We start from the raw sequence: 18,763 nt of genomic DNA on the forward strand, positions 1-18,763 counted from the left end.
AAAAACACAGACAAAAAGGCTTTGTTTCTTCTTGTGCTGGTAGATATATGATACTTTTAATCAGTTTGAAATAAGTGATTGATTGTTGACAGGGAGTTTCTTTTTCTTTTTTTCATTTAGTTAACCATGATGAGTAAGTATATGTGGTTACTAGATGGGGAACTGAAGAGGGGTGTTGGTTTCCAGAAGAGCGACTCAACGGGGTGGGACCAAACAATGCCTCGTTTACGCGTCGACCAATCAGGTGACGAGGGCGCTGACGAGTCGTATTTTACAACCAATCAGATGGACGGAGAATAGTGCGGGCACCGCCTATGTGGCAAACTGACGGCTATCTCTTGCTGCTAATTTTGGATCGCTATTCGGGTTAAAAATGCGATATTTTTGACGCTTGCCCGCTCGTCTGCAGAGTATGAGAGACGGATACTTCGGATAAGGAGGAATATTTTGTGGTGAACGTCGGTAAGGTCACAGAGGAGTCACGGTCGCTCAAGCCGCTTAGCTAGTGTTAGCACAAAGCTAGCACACCACTCACTTCCTGCCTCTACCAACTAGCTACAGCTGGATAACATCTGATAATACTGAGCATTTCGGCCTGTGCCGCTACATCATTTGTTGCCATGTAACTTAACGGTGGGTCAGTGTAGCTGATGGACAATCTCCAACCCGAGACCCATACATTAGCATCACTGGTCGCCTCACCGATGCTTGGGCGTTACACCCCCTCTCATCAGGACCACTTTCCCATTTGACAAAGCAATAACTTACTGTCTTCTCCCGGGGAATTACTTTACCTCATTTATTTTTTATACTCGTCAACTGGAGCCACAGTTACTCAACTCAGAGTCATATTTTCATCAGCGTAGCTCGCAGCCAACTTCACCCCCATTGGGTTTTTAGAAAATATCATTGTGTTTAGACAGCCTTACTTCTCTATAGTGTTGTTCTTGTTTCATAGTGGTTCAGTATCATGTGATTTACTTCTCTTTACCTTCTCCTCATTCTCTCCATTCCTGTTTGTTTTGTTCTGTCAATTCAGTGAGTGTGCCTGCTTTACTGGAAGGATGGAAACTCTGATCCCCACCATCAACCGGCTGCAGGAGGTTTTTCTCACAGTGGGTGCAGAGATCATACAGCTGCCTCAGATAGTCGTGGTTGGATCTCAGGTCAGCCAAGGAAACAACAACACACACAAGAAAAGCTTCATTGTGAAATTGGGCATGTGTAACTCTGTGTTGAACTTAACTAAAACTATAAAGTCTTTGAGTTTTTGATTGGATCGGAAATTGAGGATGTAATGTTCATGTGTTTGCAATGCACGCAACCTAGGATGTGACAGCATGAGAGCTGAGTTGTAAACATCACTGACTTGGTCTAATTTTTTCTCAACAGAGCAGTGGAAAGAGCTCTGTGTTGGAGAGCCTGGTTGGACGGGATTTCTTGCCTCGGGGATCGGGAATAGTCACAAGACGACCCCTGGTGTTGCAGCTTGTTAATGTTTCCCCCCTGCAGGAGAGACTCAAGATTGAGAATGGTACCAAACACAAACATGTCTTCTTATTTCTGTTCAATTAAGTTGCTTTAAACTTAATATTAAACAAGTTTTAGAATCTGCAGAATATCAGCAGATTACAGTCTGGCAGCAGGTTTGTTATTTCTGTCGAGACACAATGTCTGCTTGCAGTAGCTGATGTGTGATTAGCACCCAGGCATGGCACTTCGCTCACAGTTTGAACTGCTCGCTGCTCTTGGTCTGTCTGTGCTAACATTCAATCTTTCTTCCTCCTCTTCTTCGCTACTTTTTCAGGAAATGGGGTAAAACAAAATGCCCAAATCAGCTACCCAGGTCTCTGTATATTTGATCTGCATGGACTCATCTTTGTTTGGCCTAATCATTTCTTTTGTGAACTCTTTGTTTGCTCTTATCTTCATTTGTCCAGCTTGATATAACTCATGTTGTAATCTTTTCAGTCTTCATTTCCCCCCCACACCCTCATTTTATTGGTGTTCTACATTGTGGACACAGCCACTGTAAAATTACTTACACTGCCTCTTGTTTGTTCAGGTGTCAAAGCTGAAGAATGGGGTACATTCCTGCACTGCAAGAACCAGGTAACTGTTTCTAAGATATCCAAATGGCATGTTTTCTCACTTTGTCCTGTGTTATGTGCAGTGTTTAGTTAATGCACCATTTTCTTTTTTTGACAGACCTTCACAGATTTTCAGGAGATCCGTCGGGAAATTGAAGCAGAGACTGATCGCAGTTCAGGCGACAACAAAGTGAGAAGAAGGCGTTGGTGTAAAATTAGTGATGCCTCGAATTTAGCTTTACACTGCATTCATGAATTCTTTCCTCTTTTTGCACCCCTTCCTAGGGAATCAGTCCTGAGCCAATATATTTGAAGATCTTCTCCCCCAAAGTCCTCAATCTCACTCTGGTTGATTTACCAGGAATTACCAAGGTAAACTCAGCCACTTGACAGGGTTGTTTATTTTGTATTTGTTTCATGTTTGCAAACACAGAGACACTAGATGATAATTAATGCTGTTTACATTCCTTATCTCTAATCATCACAGATTCATAGAAGCATTACATCTGTGCTGCACTGACTATAACATTGGCTACTTACCGTTGTTGTCTCAGGTTCCTGTTGGGGACCAGCCAGAGGACATTGAGGCTCAAGTGCAAGAGATGATCTTGTCCTTCATCTCCAATCCAAACTCCCTCATCCTCTCAGTGTCCCCTGCCAATTCTGACTTGGCCACCTCAGATGCACTGAAATTGGCACGTGAGGTTGATCCAGATGGTAGGACATTTTGTACACAAACTCTTCTACTCCTTTAGATTTCATTTTAATTTTCTCGCCTCTCCAGTGGTGTGTATTGCGTAACATGCTTCAAGTAAAGTGCATTTTGAATTATTAAATGTGCAGAAAGAAAACATTATACTGAAGTCATTTCAGGCAATTGGACTTGTCAGTCTTTATTATTAACAGCACCCGGGCAGTTAACAGTTGCTTAGAAAATTAATGTTGCTACCATCCAACTCTGCTCTGATGCACTCTGAGGAGTGGATTGATCAATAATGAGAATCTGCCTGTGGTAATTATCAGGGATGTTGGCAGTATGGCCTAGTTATGCCTGTTGTGCACAGTTGATGAATAGCAGGATATCTGTATCTGAGCCCATATTTTCCCCAGCTTGCCTCAAATTCTGTCTTATCTTTAGTCTTGTTTCCTGTTTCTCTTCTCTTCTGTTCCAGTGTAAGATTCTCTGTTGGCTCTGTCACAGTAAATGATGACTAAACTAGGGGGTTTGTTTACTGTCCCCCAGAAAAGCAAGGGAATGATCTCATGCTGTGTCTGTTTGTCCGTCAGGCCGTCGAACACTGCTGGTCGTCAGTAAGCTGGACCTGATGGATGCTGGGACAGATGCTCTGGAGGTCCTTCTGGGTCGAGTCATCCCAGTCAGGCTCGGGATCATCGGGGTGGTTAACAGGTGTGAATCGATAGTGAATCTCCTTTTTTATGCCTGGTGGTCAAATCCTAGTTCTCTTTGATCATAAAGTAAGGTTTTATCTTTTTAATTCCCTTGTAATCCTAAAGATCTTACTACACTCTCTAATTGGTGTTCCTCATAGGAGCCAGCATGACATCAATACCCAGAAGAGCCTGGAGGACTCAATGAGGGATGAGCAGACCTTCCTGCAGCGCCACTACCCCTCGCTAGCCTCCCGCGCTGGCTCCCAGTACCTGGCCAAAACTCTCAGCAGACTTCTCATGCACCACATCCGGGACTGCCTGCCTGATCTCAAAACCCGAGTGACTGTGCTGAGTGCCCAGTACCAGGCGAGGCTCAACAGCTATGGGCAGCCAGTGGAGGACCACAGCGCCACTCTCCTGCAGATTGTCACCAAATTTGCCAGTGATTACTGCAACACCATTGAGGGAACAGGCAGGCACATCCAAACCTCAGAGCTGTGAGTTTGACCCCTCTGCAGCAGCAGGAACTTTAAATAGTAAATGCCTTTGTTGCACGGCATAATGAGTTGTCTCTAATTTTCTCAGGCTGTCGTCTAATTTAGTACTTGTGCTGCGCTTCTGCAACTCAGCATTTACTTACAGCGGTTCACGATGTATGTCATGAGGCTAATGTCCTTGGGATAATGTAATCGTAAATTAAAGTGGTATCAGCATCTTCTTTTGGCACCTTCATCTCCACAGCTCTCTCTCCACAAGGCGATTAATTCATGGAAATATGTAGGGAGCAAATATTGACCTTTTTTTGGTTGACTGCGTTCAATTTTGGCACAATTAACATTGCTGACACACAGCACTGAGAAACAACGTTGATATGACAGCTGTACCCATCTCTGCTGCAGCTGTGGGGGCGCTCGGATCTGTTACATATTCCATGAGACCTTTGGACGCACTTTGCAATCCATCGACCCACTTGGGGGACTGACTGAGCTCGACATCCTCACTGCCATCCGCAATGCTACGGTAAACTTCTCCTGACTTCTATTATTGTAATTTGTTTCATCCAAATTCTGGTCAAGCTCTCTTGTTTAGAGGACTAGTAGGTGAATAGTAAAGCTGGTGTGATTTGCCCCGCAGGGTCCACGGCCAGCACTTTTTGTGCCTGAGGTGTCCTTTGAGTTGCTGGTGAAGCGGCAAATTAAGCGGCTGGAGGATCCCAGCCTTCGCTGTGTGGAGCTTGTTCACGAGGAGCTGCAGAGGATCATCCAACACTGCTCCTCCTACAGCACACAGGTTAGCCGAGAGGCGGTGATGTGCTTCACACATGAATACATTCCTAAAACGGCACTGCAATAATTATGACAGCACCATGTTAAAACGTATTTCTTTTTCTTTGCAAGGAGCTTCTGCGATTTCCTAAACTGCATGACTCCATTGTGGAAGTAGTGACTGGATTACTAAGGAAGCGCCTACCAGTTACTAATGAAATGGTAATTCACAGCTTGGCTAAGATGATCTTTCAAGCTCTTTAATAATAACCAACATTCAAGTCATATTAACTCTGGGAATTTGGGCATTTTTTTGCCTGCTTTTTTCCCTTTAGGTACACAGTTTAATAGCAATAGAGCTCGCCTACATCAACACAAAGCATCCTGACTTCACAGACGCTGCGCAGGTCTCGGCATCTGTCAACAGTCAGCAGGTAGTTATTTGTCCCTTACAGCAGCTTCTTGCATTGATCATTTATTGTTCTAGAGTAAACAGCTGAAGAGGTGTTCTGTAAAGCCCTAACCACTAGGTTTCACATCCAAACATTATAATCCATCTCGTAGTTTGTAGTGGAATTCCAGGCACAGACAAAATTGCTTTGACCCTCTGACTCATACCGATTTCTCGCTGTCAGGCAGAAGCCCTTGATGGAGGAAAGCGCTGGAAGAACGAGAAGGTTACGGAAGAAAGAGCCCCGCCTGCAGGCTTTGGCAGCCCCAGCAAAGGCCAGGCCATTAACCTCCTCGACACAGTGAGTGGTGGGATTAGCAGTGGGACAAAACACTTAGTAGTGAATACATTGTGGACTGTCAACATTTTGCTTTGCCTCTTTTTGCCAGGCAGTGCCTGCATCCCGCAAGCTGAGTACGAGGGAGCAGAGGGACTGTGAGGTCATCCAGCGCCTCATCAAGTGCTACTTCCTCATCGTCCGCAAAACGATCCAAGACAGGTTTGACTGGAACAAATCCAGAGCTCCTTGGGGCTCGCCCCCCCCCTATTTCCCCTACTATTTCCACTCATGAGCTCAGTTGTTGTTATTGATGCTGATTTTCTAACTCGGGGCTGTCTGTCCGCAGTGTGCCCAAGACAGTGATGCACTTCCTGGTGAACTTTGTGAAAGAGCATCTGCAGAGTGAGCTGGTGGGTCAGCTTTATAAACAGCCACTGCTGCGGGAGCTGCTCATTGAGTCACAGGACACGGCACAGCAGCGGACCGAGGTTGCTCAAATGCTCGAGGTAAAATTGGCTGACACTTTTGTTCTCTGAGTAGGTTCTGAGCATCGAGAACAGCAAGTACTTTCTCGTTTTCTTTTATCTGCTAATTTAGGGCAAAGGATATAACTACCATCTTCACTTATTTCTCTCTCAGGCACTCAAAAAAGCCAGCAACATCATCTCCGAGATCCGAGAGACTCATCTGTGGTAGCCAGAGGACACGAACAAATTCCCTTGTCAAAGGACAGCTTTGAGAGTATGAGAGTGTATGTGAGTTTACAGTACAGTGTGTGTGTGTGTGTGTGTGTGTGCGTGCGTTAGTGCGTATGTGTGTCTAAATGCGTGGCAGTACTTCTCTTTTGAAAAAACAAACGATGTCCGCACAACTGCTATAATCGAGCTCCCAAGAATTTATTATAAGGACAACGTTTCGACCACTTGGGTCTTCATCAGGTCATCTGATGTGTAGGGGGGTGGGGCACATAAATAGGGGGAGGATGCCAGTAATTAGTATCACCTGTTGCCCTCCCAGCATAATCAAAGTAATTACATCAACTCATGTTTACATAACAATCCATATACAGGTCACTGTTCAAAATATCAGGCCTGAAACAATCAAAAGACAAATCATGGATTGTGTACATCGAAAATCCGTGCAATTACAAAACACATAATGAAATGAGACCCACATATAGTCTACACAACCACAATATTATCAGATACTAAACACGAGGCAATCAGTAACAAGAGATACAGAAAATATATGTACGCTAATATAGAGAAGATCAATAGAAAAAATATATATGTAGAAAGATATAGAAAAATATATATTTTATAAAAAAATATATATTTTATAAAAAACTATTTCGACATTATAGAAGAACAGTTACAGTAATCAAAATGTTACCAGAGAATAGCTATCAAAACCCATTCAAAGGAATGGTTTAATGTCAAACTCTTCGTTTAAGCCATTAGGCGACAGAGTATTTAAAGCATAGATGTGATAAGCCTCTCGTTGCAGAAGCAAGCGCTCGTGGTTGCCACCTCTGGGTGGTTTCTCCACTCGTTCGATGCCCACATAACGAAGAGAACTAATGTTGTGGCCAGCTTTTTTGAAATGAGCTGCCACTGGGTTGCGCTCATCCCCACATCTGATATTACTTCTATGCTCACTAATGCGGGTACGTAGGGGTCTGTTGGATTTCCCCACATATGATAACCCGCAGGGACATTTGATTATATAAACAATAAATGGCGTGTTACATGTTATAACCCCACGGATTTTTATTTGTTTACCCGTGTGGGGATGTGTATAAGTTTTACATTTATTAGTGTACCCACATTGAGCACACTTGCCACACTTATAATTGCCTTCAGGGATATCATTTAAGAATGTATGTTTACTTAATGGTGTATAAGACCTCACAAGTTGATCCCTGAGGATAGGTGGGCGCTTGAAAACCACAGTAGGGGGGTCCTTGAAGACCGTCTTAAGTTTTGGGTCTGTCTCAATTACATGCCAATGCTTTCGAATAATTTTTTTCAATTCAAACCCCATGGGCGAATATCTGGTAACACAAAAAATAGAATCACCTTTGTTCATTTTCGTTTTAGAAACAAGACATTCTTCTTGTGTGGTTGAGCTAAAACGTTCGACAGCAGTGTCCACCCACTCTTTCTTGTAACCTCTCTCAAGAAATCTATTAGACAAAACAGAGACTTGATTTTTGTAAGCATCTTCAGTGCTGCAGATTCTCCTTGCACGATGAAATTGGCTGATGGGTAGGCTTTTAACAAGGTGCGTAGGGTGGAAGCTATCACCTCTGAGCAAAGTATTCCTATCAGTGGGCTTACGATATAGATCTGTGTTTAACAAATTGCCATCTTTTGTAATTTGGACATCCAAAAAATGAATTTGTGTAGGATCAAAGTCAATACTAAATTTCAGATGCTGGCTAATGGAATTTATATACTGATGAAACAGTTGTAAAGATTCAGAAGTGCCTGTCCAAATTATGAACAGGTCATCAATATATCGTTGGTACATGAAAATATGGTGATAATATGGGTTATTGTGCGAGTTCAAAATGAACTCGTTTTCAAAATAACCCATATATAGATTTGCGTAGTTAGGGGCCATGTTACTGCCCATCGCTGTACCATTAATCTGTAAATAATATTCATTTTTAAACAAAAAATAATTAGTGGTTAATACCAACTCAGTCAGATCACTGATACACGCAGCACTGGGTTTAATGGTAGGTGCCCGCTGATTTAGAAAAAAATTGACAGCCTCAATACCTCCTTTATGAGGGATGTTGGTGTAGAGACTTGTAACATCAAGCGTGACAAGGAGAGATTCTGTAGCAGGTAAATCAATAGATTTCAATTTACCGATGAAATCATTAGTATCTCTGATATACGACGTGAGGGAGGAAACAAATGGTTTTAAATGGTGATCAACAAAACAAGACACATTGTTAGTTAATGATCCTCTACTGCTGACTATAGGTCTACCAGGGAGAGGCGTGATCTGTGACTTGTGCACCTTAGGCAGAGTATATATGACTGGAGTCACAGGATGGTCATTCGTCATAAATTCAAAGTCGTTTTTACTCAATTCACCATTATCAAACCAAAAACACAATTTTTCATGTACAAGAGTTTTAAATTGACCAGTGGGATCAGAATGTAGTTTTTTATAAAAAGTATCATCACTTAATTGTTTCCTAATCTCCATGTCAACATCTGTCAGGTTCTGAATAATAATCGCACCGCCTTTATCTGCCGGGCGGACTACTAACGAGGCATCATCGCGAAGTGACACTAGAGCCTCTCTTTCAGAGCGTGACATGTTATTAAACACCTTGTACTCTTTCTTATCTCTACCGGCATCTCCGGAGAAAATTGTTGTGAATGAGGCTGAAATTATGAATGAACCGGGGTCTCCTCCCACCACTGCTTCGAACATGGGAAGACCTATCACTCCGTTCAGAAAAAAGTCGACATATATTCCTCCAAGATACAGAAACGCATCCCTGGATACTTATTGTCGATTGGTTGAGCATGATGTACAATCTGCCCTTAAGAATAAGAAAGAGTACAAGGTGTTTAATAACATGTCACGCTCTGAAAGAGAGGCTCTAGTGTCACTTCGCGATGATGCCTCGTTAGTAGTCCGCCCGGCAGATAAAGGCGGTGCGATTATTATTCAGAACCTGACAGATGTTGACATGGAGATTAGGAAACAATTAAGTGATGATACTTTTTATAAAAAACTACATTCTGATCCCACTGGTCAATTTAAAACTCTTGTACATGAAAAATTGTGTTTTTGGTTTGATAATGGTGAATTGAGTAAAAACGACTTTGAATTTATGACGAATGACCATCCTGTGACTCCAGTCATATATACTCTGCCTAAGGTGCACAAGTCACAGATCACGCCTCTCCCTGGTAGACCTATAGTCAGCAGTAGAGGATCATTAACTAACAATGTGTCTTGTTTTGTTGATCACCATTTAAAACCATTTGTTTCCTCCCTCACGTCGTATATCAGAGATACTAATGATTTCATCGGTAAATTGAAATCTATTGATTTACCTGCTACAGAATCTCTCCTTGTCACGCTTGATGTTACAAGTCTCTACACCAACATCCCTCATAAAGGAGGTATTGAGGCTGTCAATTTTTTTCTAAATCAGCGGGCACCTACCATTAAACCCAGTGCTGCGTGTATCAGTGATCTGACTGAGTTGGTATTAACCACTAATTATTTTTTGTTTAAAAATGAATATTATTTACAGATTAATGGTACAGCGATGGGCAGTAACATGGCCCCTAACTACGCAAATCTATATATGGGTTATTTTGAAAACGAGTTCATTTTGAACTCGCACAATAACCCATATTATCACCATATTTTCATGTACCAACGATATATTGATGACCTGTTCATAATTTGGACAGGCACTTCTGAATCTTTACAACTGTTTCATCAGTATATAAATTCCATTAGCCAGCATCTGAAATTTAGTATTGACTTTGATCCTACACAAATTCATTTTTTGGATGTCCAAATTACAAAAGATGGCAATTTGTTAAACACAGATCTATATCGTAAGCCCACTGATAGGAATACTTTGCTCAGAGGTGATAGCTTCCACCCTACGCACCTTGTTAAAAGCCTACCCATCAGCCAATTTCATCGTGCAAGGAGAATCTGCAGCACTGAAGATTCTTACAAAAATCAAGTCTCTGTTTTGTCTAATAGATTTCTTGAGAGAGGTTACAAGAAAGAGTGGGTGGACACTGCTGTCGAACGTTTTAGCTCAACCACACAAGAAGAATGTCTTGTTTCTAAAACGAAAATGAACAAAGGTGATTCTATTTTTTGTGTTACCAGATATTCGCCCATGGGGTTTGAATTGAAAAAAATTATTCGAAAGCATTGGCATGTAATTGAGACAGACCCAAAACTTAAGACGGTCTTCAAGGACCCCCCTACTGTGGTTTTCAAGCGCCCACCTATCCTCAGGGATCAACTTGTGAGGTCTTATACACCATTAAGTAAACATACATTCTTAAATGATATCCCTGAAGGCAATTATAAGTGTGGCAAGTGTGCTCAATGTGGGTACACTAATAAATGTAAAACTTATACACATCCCCACACGGGTAAACAAATAAAAATCCGTGGGGTTATAACATGTAACACGCCATTTATTGTTTATATAATCAAATGTCCCTGCGGGTTATCATATGTGGGGAAATCCAACAGACCCCTACGTACCCGCATTAGTGAGCATAGAAGTAATATCAGATGTGGGGATGAGCGCAACCCAGTGGCAGCTCATTTCAAAAAAGCTGGCCACAACATTAGTTCTCTTCGTTATGTGGGCATCGAACGAGTGGAGAAACCACCCAGAGGTGGCAACCACGAGCGCTTGCTTCTGCAACGAGAGGCTTATCACATCTATGCTTTAAATACTCTGTCGCCTAATGGCTTAAACGAAGAGTTTGACATTAAACCATTCCTTTGAATGGGTTTTGATAGCTATTCTCTGGTAACATTTTGATTACTGTAACTGTTCTTCTATAATGTCGAAATAGTTTTTTATAAAATATATATTTTTTTATAAAATATATATTTTTCTATATCTTTCTACATATATATTTTTTCTATTGATCTTCTCTATATTAGCGTACATATATTTTCTGTATCTCTTGTTACTGATTGCCTCGTGTTTAGTATCTGATAATATTGTGGTTGTGTAGACTATATGTGGGTCTCATTTCATTATGTGTTTTGTAATTGCACGGATTTTCGATGTACACAATCCATGATTTGTCTTTTGATTGTTTCAGGCCTGATATTTTGAACAGTGACCTGTATATGGATTGTTATGTAAACATGAGTTGATGTAATTACTTTGATTATGCTGGGAGGGCAACAGGTGATACTAATTACTGGCATCCTCCCCCTATTTATGTGCCCCACCCCCCTACACATCAGATGACCTGATGAAGACCCAAGTGGTCGAAACGTTGTCCTTATAATAAATTCTTGGGAGCTCGATTATAGCAGTTGTGCGGACATCGTTTGTTTTTTCTACTTGTCAGTTTTTGTCCTGCACCTGCCTGCACTGTCTTGGATGTGCGTGCACTGTCCTTCCTTAGTACTTCTCTTTTCTCATGGACCAATGACCATAGCACATTTAGATCTGAAGCAGTACATTGGGGCTGTTGCTTTTCACTGTGAACGTGGCGTAGTGATGGAAATTCATTTAACACTCAGGCCGAAAGTGTAGTTTCAAGGTTGAAATGTGAAGGATACAGCTGCAAACAAACTTTTTATGCATCATTTTTTTGTGACAAAATGTTTGTCGGGTCGTATGATTGTTGCTGTAAATGTGAAATGTAAATTATAAATGGAGTACTTAAGTTGTTCTCTGACCTATATGTGTTCACACACTGTATAGTTCCACACTGTCCAAAAGCTGGGCTTCCTCTGAGCCCCTTCAACAGGTGCTAAAAACTTTGTGAGATAAGACATGTTCCAACTTTAATCCCCTTCCCTGGATCCTTCGCCAGAGATAGAAATTAAACAGAAATCAAACTCATCCCATGCTGACTGCTGTGCAATACTGCAGTCACACATGGTTGTTTGCAGAAATTACAGAATGAATGGAAATTTGTTTTTGTAGCTCTGCAGTGAAAATCAACATAAGCTTAATTTTCAGGATTACATTTACATATCTGTGCATTTAATGTTAGCTGTTTACGTGAGGTTTTTAGAAGACACCTACATAAATGCAGGCAGCTATAGTATATAGTGCATACAGTAGATAAGTGAATTCTTAAATTCATTTTTTTTTTACATGTCAGGAGATAATGTGGTGAGATAATGAGGTTAGATGGTTTAAATGTTCTGTAGCTTCCCCATAAGAATGGCCCACCGGTTTTCCATAAGCTTGTTCTACATTAGTAAACCCTCCAAACATACAGACTTACTGCCTGCAGGAGACTCAGCACGCTTATACCCGCATCATCATTTTAGTTGCAAACTGTGAACTTTCTTCTCAAGTTAGACAGAGCTATTCAATTGTGTAATAATGTTTGTTGCGTAAAATTATCCATCTTTTTTTCCATCTGCTGATTCTAACATAGATTGACGCTCAAATAGATTCTTTCCCAAGTATATAAATCTTTTCCATTAGCCTAAAGAAATAGATCTAACAATTAGGTTTTTCAGTAAGACCTGCCTTAACGGCCCTATCAAACAGTAACTCTGTGTGATTGTGAGCGAATGCAACATCCAGTCAGCCTGTCTGTTCCTGAAAACCCTTTGCATGTGTGTGTTCAGTATGCATGTGTGGCTATATGAATGACTGGTTTGTGTATATCTTGTATTATTTAAATGTATATTGTTATCATGTGTCAACTGCCTCTGAGTTCTTGCCTGCCAATATGTGTGATATATGTTTACCGAATGAAGTCTGTTCAGATTGGAGGGACTCATTAAATCTTAACAGAGGACACTGTACAGATTTTGCCTTGGTGTTATTGATGACATGCAGTGCTAACAATTGATCATTTTTCATTAGATCTGTTTGTTTGTCTCCCACTGTGCTGCAAGAATAGATGTGATTATACCCACACTGCTTCTCTCTTCACTTTATTGATCTCAAGTGACTAAAAGAAGTCTGTTTGTTCAGATGGGTCTATCGCAGCAGCACCGATGGGATAAAGACAAAGTGTGCTGATGGGTGCCAGCGCCACACACATGCTTGCGGTGTTTCCAAAACCTTGTTTCCTAGATGTTTGACTCTTCTCTGCACCAGCTACATGAAGTGAAATTTCACTTCAGAGCGATCCTCTCCCATTTAGATGATGGATTATTGCCTTTTGATGTCAGGGCAATCCAAGTTAAACCTGAACAGAGGCTGAGAAGTGAGGTGATGGATGAGTTGAATGTGCTAGTACGAATAGAGTGTCTGTCATAAATGTTAGATGAGAGTGAGTGAAGGCCCTACAGCTCAGGAGAAAGGACTATTGGCACCAGGAGGCAAACATGACAAGTCAAATCAACCCCACTATTAGCGGTGCGGTACACACAGGACTCAAACCGCATGTACAGCAGAGAGCAGATGGAGGCACCGAGCTCCAAAATGAAAATGAACCACAAGATAATAAACTCTTACTTCAAGTGATTATTTTAAATTGCCTGCACTTGGTCTCACAGTGTAGCCAGTTATTCTGATCACCCTCTTATAACACACCCCACCTCCCCACCAACTGAGACTAGACTAGACCATACCAACTCTGACAGGGTGGGAGGGGGCTCGACGGCAGCATCGTGACAAACTGCATCGTTCTGCTTTCATAGAAGTAGCTGAATTAAAGTGGAGCCACCCTAGGACACGCTTTGACTCATTTATAAAATCCCTTTATGCTTTCTCGCTTTCCATCAGAGGTGCGCGTGAGGTTTGGGGCTGCACTCCCCTCCTCATCTCTCCTCCGCCGGTGAGCCAGTCAGCAGAGCAGGCTGAACAAAGCCATGGGAGAGAGAGAGGGAGAGAGGAGCTTCTGGGAAGAAATGTCTCTCACTGACTCTGTCGCCTGGACAACCGGGTAAGAGAGGAGGGGAGGGAGCACGGGAGAGAAAGGACCAGGCAGCATAAAAGGAGAGGAAAACAACACATTATTAACTGCTGAGATTAGAGGATTCCAGTAGAGAGGGAGAGAGTGTGTCTGGGGGGTTGATTTTTTGTGTGTCCTCTTGTGAGGAGTCCCTTGGTGTCTCTTTCTCCTGATGAGTTATTAAGTATGACAATAAAGCAGTAAATGATTTTTTTCCCCACACCAGAGCTTGGAGGAGATGAAATTGCAGAGCACAAGTTCAGCACATTACAAGTGGACCCAGTAGGCCTGAAATCTCCACCTGTAATTGTCTAATCAGCCGCAGGTAAGTCTCCCCTCAATTTTGCAGCCTTTTTGCTTTGATATTTTGTTTTTTGCCTAATTACATGTATTGTAACAAAGATTAATGATTGTTGTCTGTATTATATAGAAAAGACAGGAAAGTCGAGAAATTGTTTTTGAATCAATAAGAGCTCATCCAGTGTGCTTGCAGGGAGCCTCGGGAGCAAGCATTGTTCCAGAGTAACTCTGAAGCAGATAAGTTTTGGAAAACAGGCTTCATTATCTGTTTGATTGACTGTTTTCACACTCTGTATTACACGGCCAGAGAGAAACTACCTTCAGCATAGTGTGAGGCTTGTTTATTCCATTCTTGTTCGGCAGAGTGAGAGAAATTGCACGGAATATCCCCAGGATGCTTCAGGCAGCGTGCACAGAGAGGAGAGAGGTTTGCGCGTCCCTTCGGTCTGAGTAGAAATTCATCTACAATAAGAAAATTAAAAATGTTGCTGGGCGCAAATGGATCTCGAGAGTTTGACTCAAACCGAGGACTCCAGCTTCACAGTGCGTGAAGAATAGAAGGCACGTCTGCTATAAACACACTGCCGGGCGCTCATGCATAAGGAATATATTCATAGAGCAGTAGTGGTGAAATCAATGCCCCTTCAAATGAGCTAGTATGCTGCCGGAGTTTACACCAGGCTGAATATGTGTGGGGCAAGAGGCAGCATGTGATATCCATATTGGATGAGATGGAGACTAGATAAACTGAGGAGAATGGAGGGGTGGGGGGGTTGGGGGTTATTTTTAGCTGCTGTCAGTAATGAAGGTTACAAATTTCTCACCTTTGCGAACAAGACGGAGATGCCGAGGAAAAGCGGCAAGATTGATGTGAGAGAAAGGGCAGGAGATGGAGGGATAGAGAGAGAAAGGAGGGTCGAGAGAGATGATGAAAGGTGAGGGGTTCAGGCTCACAGCATGCTGGGATTGCTCAGAGCTCCCACTTCACCTACCTGGCACAATCCTGAAATGTAGTGGAGGGTAAAAACGCTGACACTCGTCTTACCTGCGTATTTATTGGAGAAAAAAACACAAAGAGGGAAATTCTGTCCAGCTGAGTTTACAATACACCCTCCTATTTGCCCACAAATCGCTGAACAGGGCACATGAGACGGCTCAGAACACAGCTCTGTGCTGCACAACACAGTCCAACAAATAACGAGCAGGCAGGTGTGGCATGACCACCTGGGCTGCACTTGTTTTGAAGAAAAATAATAAATTGAAAGCGACTACAAATTCCAAGGTTATTCAATACGCAGTCACACAGAATCCATAAAACAAGAGCAGGTTCATCTTTTCAAGCGATTAATGCAAGATTTCATACCTCACAACCTGCAAAATAGATTTTTCTTTGATGGTTTGTATCAGGCTCTCAGTGCATTTTTCTTTTTCAACTTTGAGTCCAAAAAACTACGTTACAGACAAAAGACACACACAGCCTCGCTGTTAAGAAAGGCATACCTTTAATACAGACTGAGCCATATGGGAGACAGATTTTATTCCAATTTATACAGAAAGCACGATGCCAAATTACACTCTATTTTTAATCCACACCTGCGCAGGGTTTAAATGCACTGTGTTCTCCTAATCTTTGCAGAAAAATAGCAGTGTTGAACAATTCTGGCAGCTTGTAAACACATTAGTTATACCAGGCGCTGCACCGCTCGCAGTGCTTTGCAGATGTAGACCGCTCATAATTACTGTACATGGGGTGCAATGTTCTTGGAGGCGAAGAAGCGTCAGACTCATCAAGACGAGAGAAGAGGATGTGTCCCTGAGGCCGTGCATCACTGTGGTTATCTCTCCTCCGCTGTACCTGTGTGCTGTCTGTTGCAAAGTACACAGTAGGTGAATAGAGGTGTAGCATGAAGAACAGAGCTCTGCCTCAGTGTCTTTAAAGCACTGTGCCTGTCAGTTGTCAGTCTCTAATGAGTTCTGCACCAGTAATCAGCCTGTTTTGATGTTGAAATAGACACAGAAATTAAGCTGTGGAGATGTGCTGATAGCCCTCTCATTTAGATTTTCTTCTATGAATATTAAACAGCACAATTTTTCTTTTCACAGATGTTTAAGGTGCTGGTCGTTTGTTTGAAGGCTGACGGCTCTGGCGTGTGTCTTCAGTCGTTCAGGCTTTTTCTTGAATTCTTTCCCTCCACTTCTCTCCTCTCGTCATATTTCCATGCCTGTCTGCATGCCTCCTCTCATCTTCTGTTGATGAGAGTGCCATCATCAAAACAAGCTGGAGAAGCCTGGATGAAATGTAACAGGATTACAATGATCTAATTACCAAAATTAGCAGCTGAGTTTCCATTTCCGTTAAATGCATGATTATATCGCACACATTTCTTAAAGATTGGTCACATAATTGGTCATGCTGCTTCGACACAAATATTTGTCAAGAAGAAAGGCGACTTGCATTACAGCATTATGGAGAGCAACATAATAGTGCTCATTTTAAATAACAGGCCTGTGATGGGTAAAGATAACCTGCAATACTCTTCAAACGATGCCTGCAAATTGGAACAAATGATTCCCCTTGTTATTTCAGAGAGGGACAGCACTGTAATTCAAAGGCAGACCAAAAATAATTAGATGATTTTGTTGAGATTGTATATTGTGCTCTCTCTCTTCACATTTTCGCAACAGCATTAATGAATTTGTCCTCCAAAAGAGCAGAAAGTTCACATTCACACTGCGTGGGCAGATGCTGGTCAAGCCGATCTCCCTTTAAAAGGTGCACTGGTGTCCTTGTCTGTGCAGTCAGATGACATGGTAATTAATAAACCCAAGTGTAGTGCAGATTAAAAATCGGCCTCCCTTTCACAGAATATTAGACACAGTGTGGAGTTCCCGGTTTTCAGCTCAACCAGCTTCATCTCTTTTATTAAAGGAAAGAAAATCCAGCATAAAACTGGATTAGCATATATAAGTCCTGTGGACATTAAAAACGGTCTCTGAGAAAGTGAGACACTGTAGAGTTTAGGCTGTTAATGATGTGACCATGAAACACATCCATGAGCCGCTCCATTATCAGTGAAATGGAGAATGACTTTGTGGGCGCAGTGACCGCACATGAGGTGATTCTCTGCAGCTGAGATGAGCAAATTTTCTGCTTTAACACGTTTCATGAAATAAAGTTTATTCAGGTGCAAAAGCACAAACAAAAATCTCATAAATCAACAAGGCCCCCAGTTCATTTGTAGCTTCAGGGTCCCTCTCTCTAGAGTCCTTCTCCTCTGCTTTCCTACTCCTGCAACCTTAATCATTTTTACAAATATTGATTAAACGGTATAATTTATGAATTCTCTTTCATGATGGATTTTCGCTTCAGCTACAGAGCTGAGCGCAGCTATCTTTTGTCTTACCTGGCTGACCTTGTTCTAAAGAGAACAGATAAATTGCTGCAGTTAGCAGGCTCGCTGCCACTTGAATGCAAACTGTCTGCAGTATACTGTGTGTAGAGGAATGTGACACCCATTGACACTATTAGTCAAAGGGTGCCCATCACAGGAGATAAACCCTCTCTTATTCCACAACTCTGTCTAATATCTCACTCACTCCTCTTGTCAGTAATTAGAGAAGTGGGGTGATTTACTTTGCTGCTGAGCAGACACGGCTACGTCGAGTGCTGATATGTAGAAAGCCACGAGGAGACTCACTCTGAGTGATAACGGCTCGTGCTTGCTGATGGAGAGGAGAATTTTGAATCAGCTTCTAGTCTGTCTCACCCTCAAGCTCTTGTGATCGGCATCTTAAAGCAGGACCCGGCAAACCGTTTTTCTCTTGTAAGCCCTTGGGCGAAAAAAGGCCCCCACCCCCCTTCTAATTTCCTCCATGTGAGCTGAGCTGCCACTGGAAGCCCCTCGTCGACAGCTGCTTCAGGATTGACTTAATTCTCGAGTCCTTGCTCGCTGAGCAAAAACTTTGGAAGTTACCTTGTCCTTCATTTTGCCAGATGCTTATGTCAGCTGCTGGCCGTTCAAACATCCATCGCGTGCTTCTGTTCACCTGCTCAAGGAGAGAGAGAGAGAGAGAGAGAGAGAGGGGTGATACTTTTAAGTGAGTGATGATGAAGTGGTGTGATGTGTCCCTGACAGGTGCCAGCATGGAGGTGGAGGATGAGCCGCTGCTGTTTCAAACCAGCTGGGGAGGTGAGGAGGAGGTGGGGGCGGAGGCGGAGGAGGAGGAGCAGGAGGAGGAGGAAGAGGATGGGGAAGCCCACGCTGCAGGGCAGAGCTGTTTGGTTGGGGATGCTGGGATGTGTGGGGTTTGGGGGGTGGTGGGGTGGGTTTACACACAGCCCTTGGCTAGTGGAGTCC

At 42.5% G+C, this 18,763-nt stretch overlaps 1 protein-coding gene across 1 annotated transcript; it reads left to right on the top strand.

Annotated features, from left to right (window-relative positions):
* Positions 1-308: 308 nt before the first annotated feature.
* Positions 309-18,568, top strand: LOC310991115 (dynamin-1-like protein). The gene is made up of 19 exons (XM_083978698.1): positions 309-462; positions 1,040-1,166; positions 1,393-1,534; positions 2,066-2,112; positions 2,209-2,280; positions 2,376-2,462; positions 2,645-2,807; positions 3,378-3,498; positions 3,641-3,979; positions 4,382-4,502; positions 4,617-4,772; positions 4,880-4,969; positions 5,083-5,181; positions 5,383-5,499; positions 5,588-5,697; positions 5,825-5,984; positions 6,118-6,233; positions 14,332-14,430; positions 18,542-18,568. The coding sequence occupies exons 2-17, from the start codon at positions 1,065-1,067 to the stop codon at positions 6,172-6,174; spliced, it is 1,983 nt and encodes a 660-aa protein (XP_083834824.1). The 5' UTR covers positions 309-462; positions 1,040-1,064; the 3' UTR covers positions 6,175-6,233; positions 14,332-14,430; positions 18,542-18,568.
* The last annotated feature ends 195 nt before the right edge of the window (positions 18,569-18,763 follow it).

Source organism: Trachurus trachurus (genome assembly GCF_905171665.1).
Source record: "Trachurus trachurus genome assembly, chromosome: 9".
NCBI lineage: Eukaryota > Metazoa > Chordata > Actinopteri > Carangiformes > Carangidae > Trachurus > Trachurus trachurus.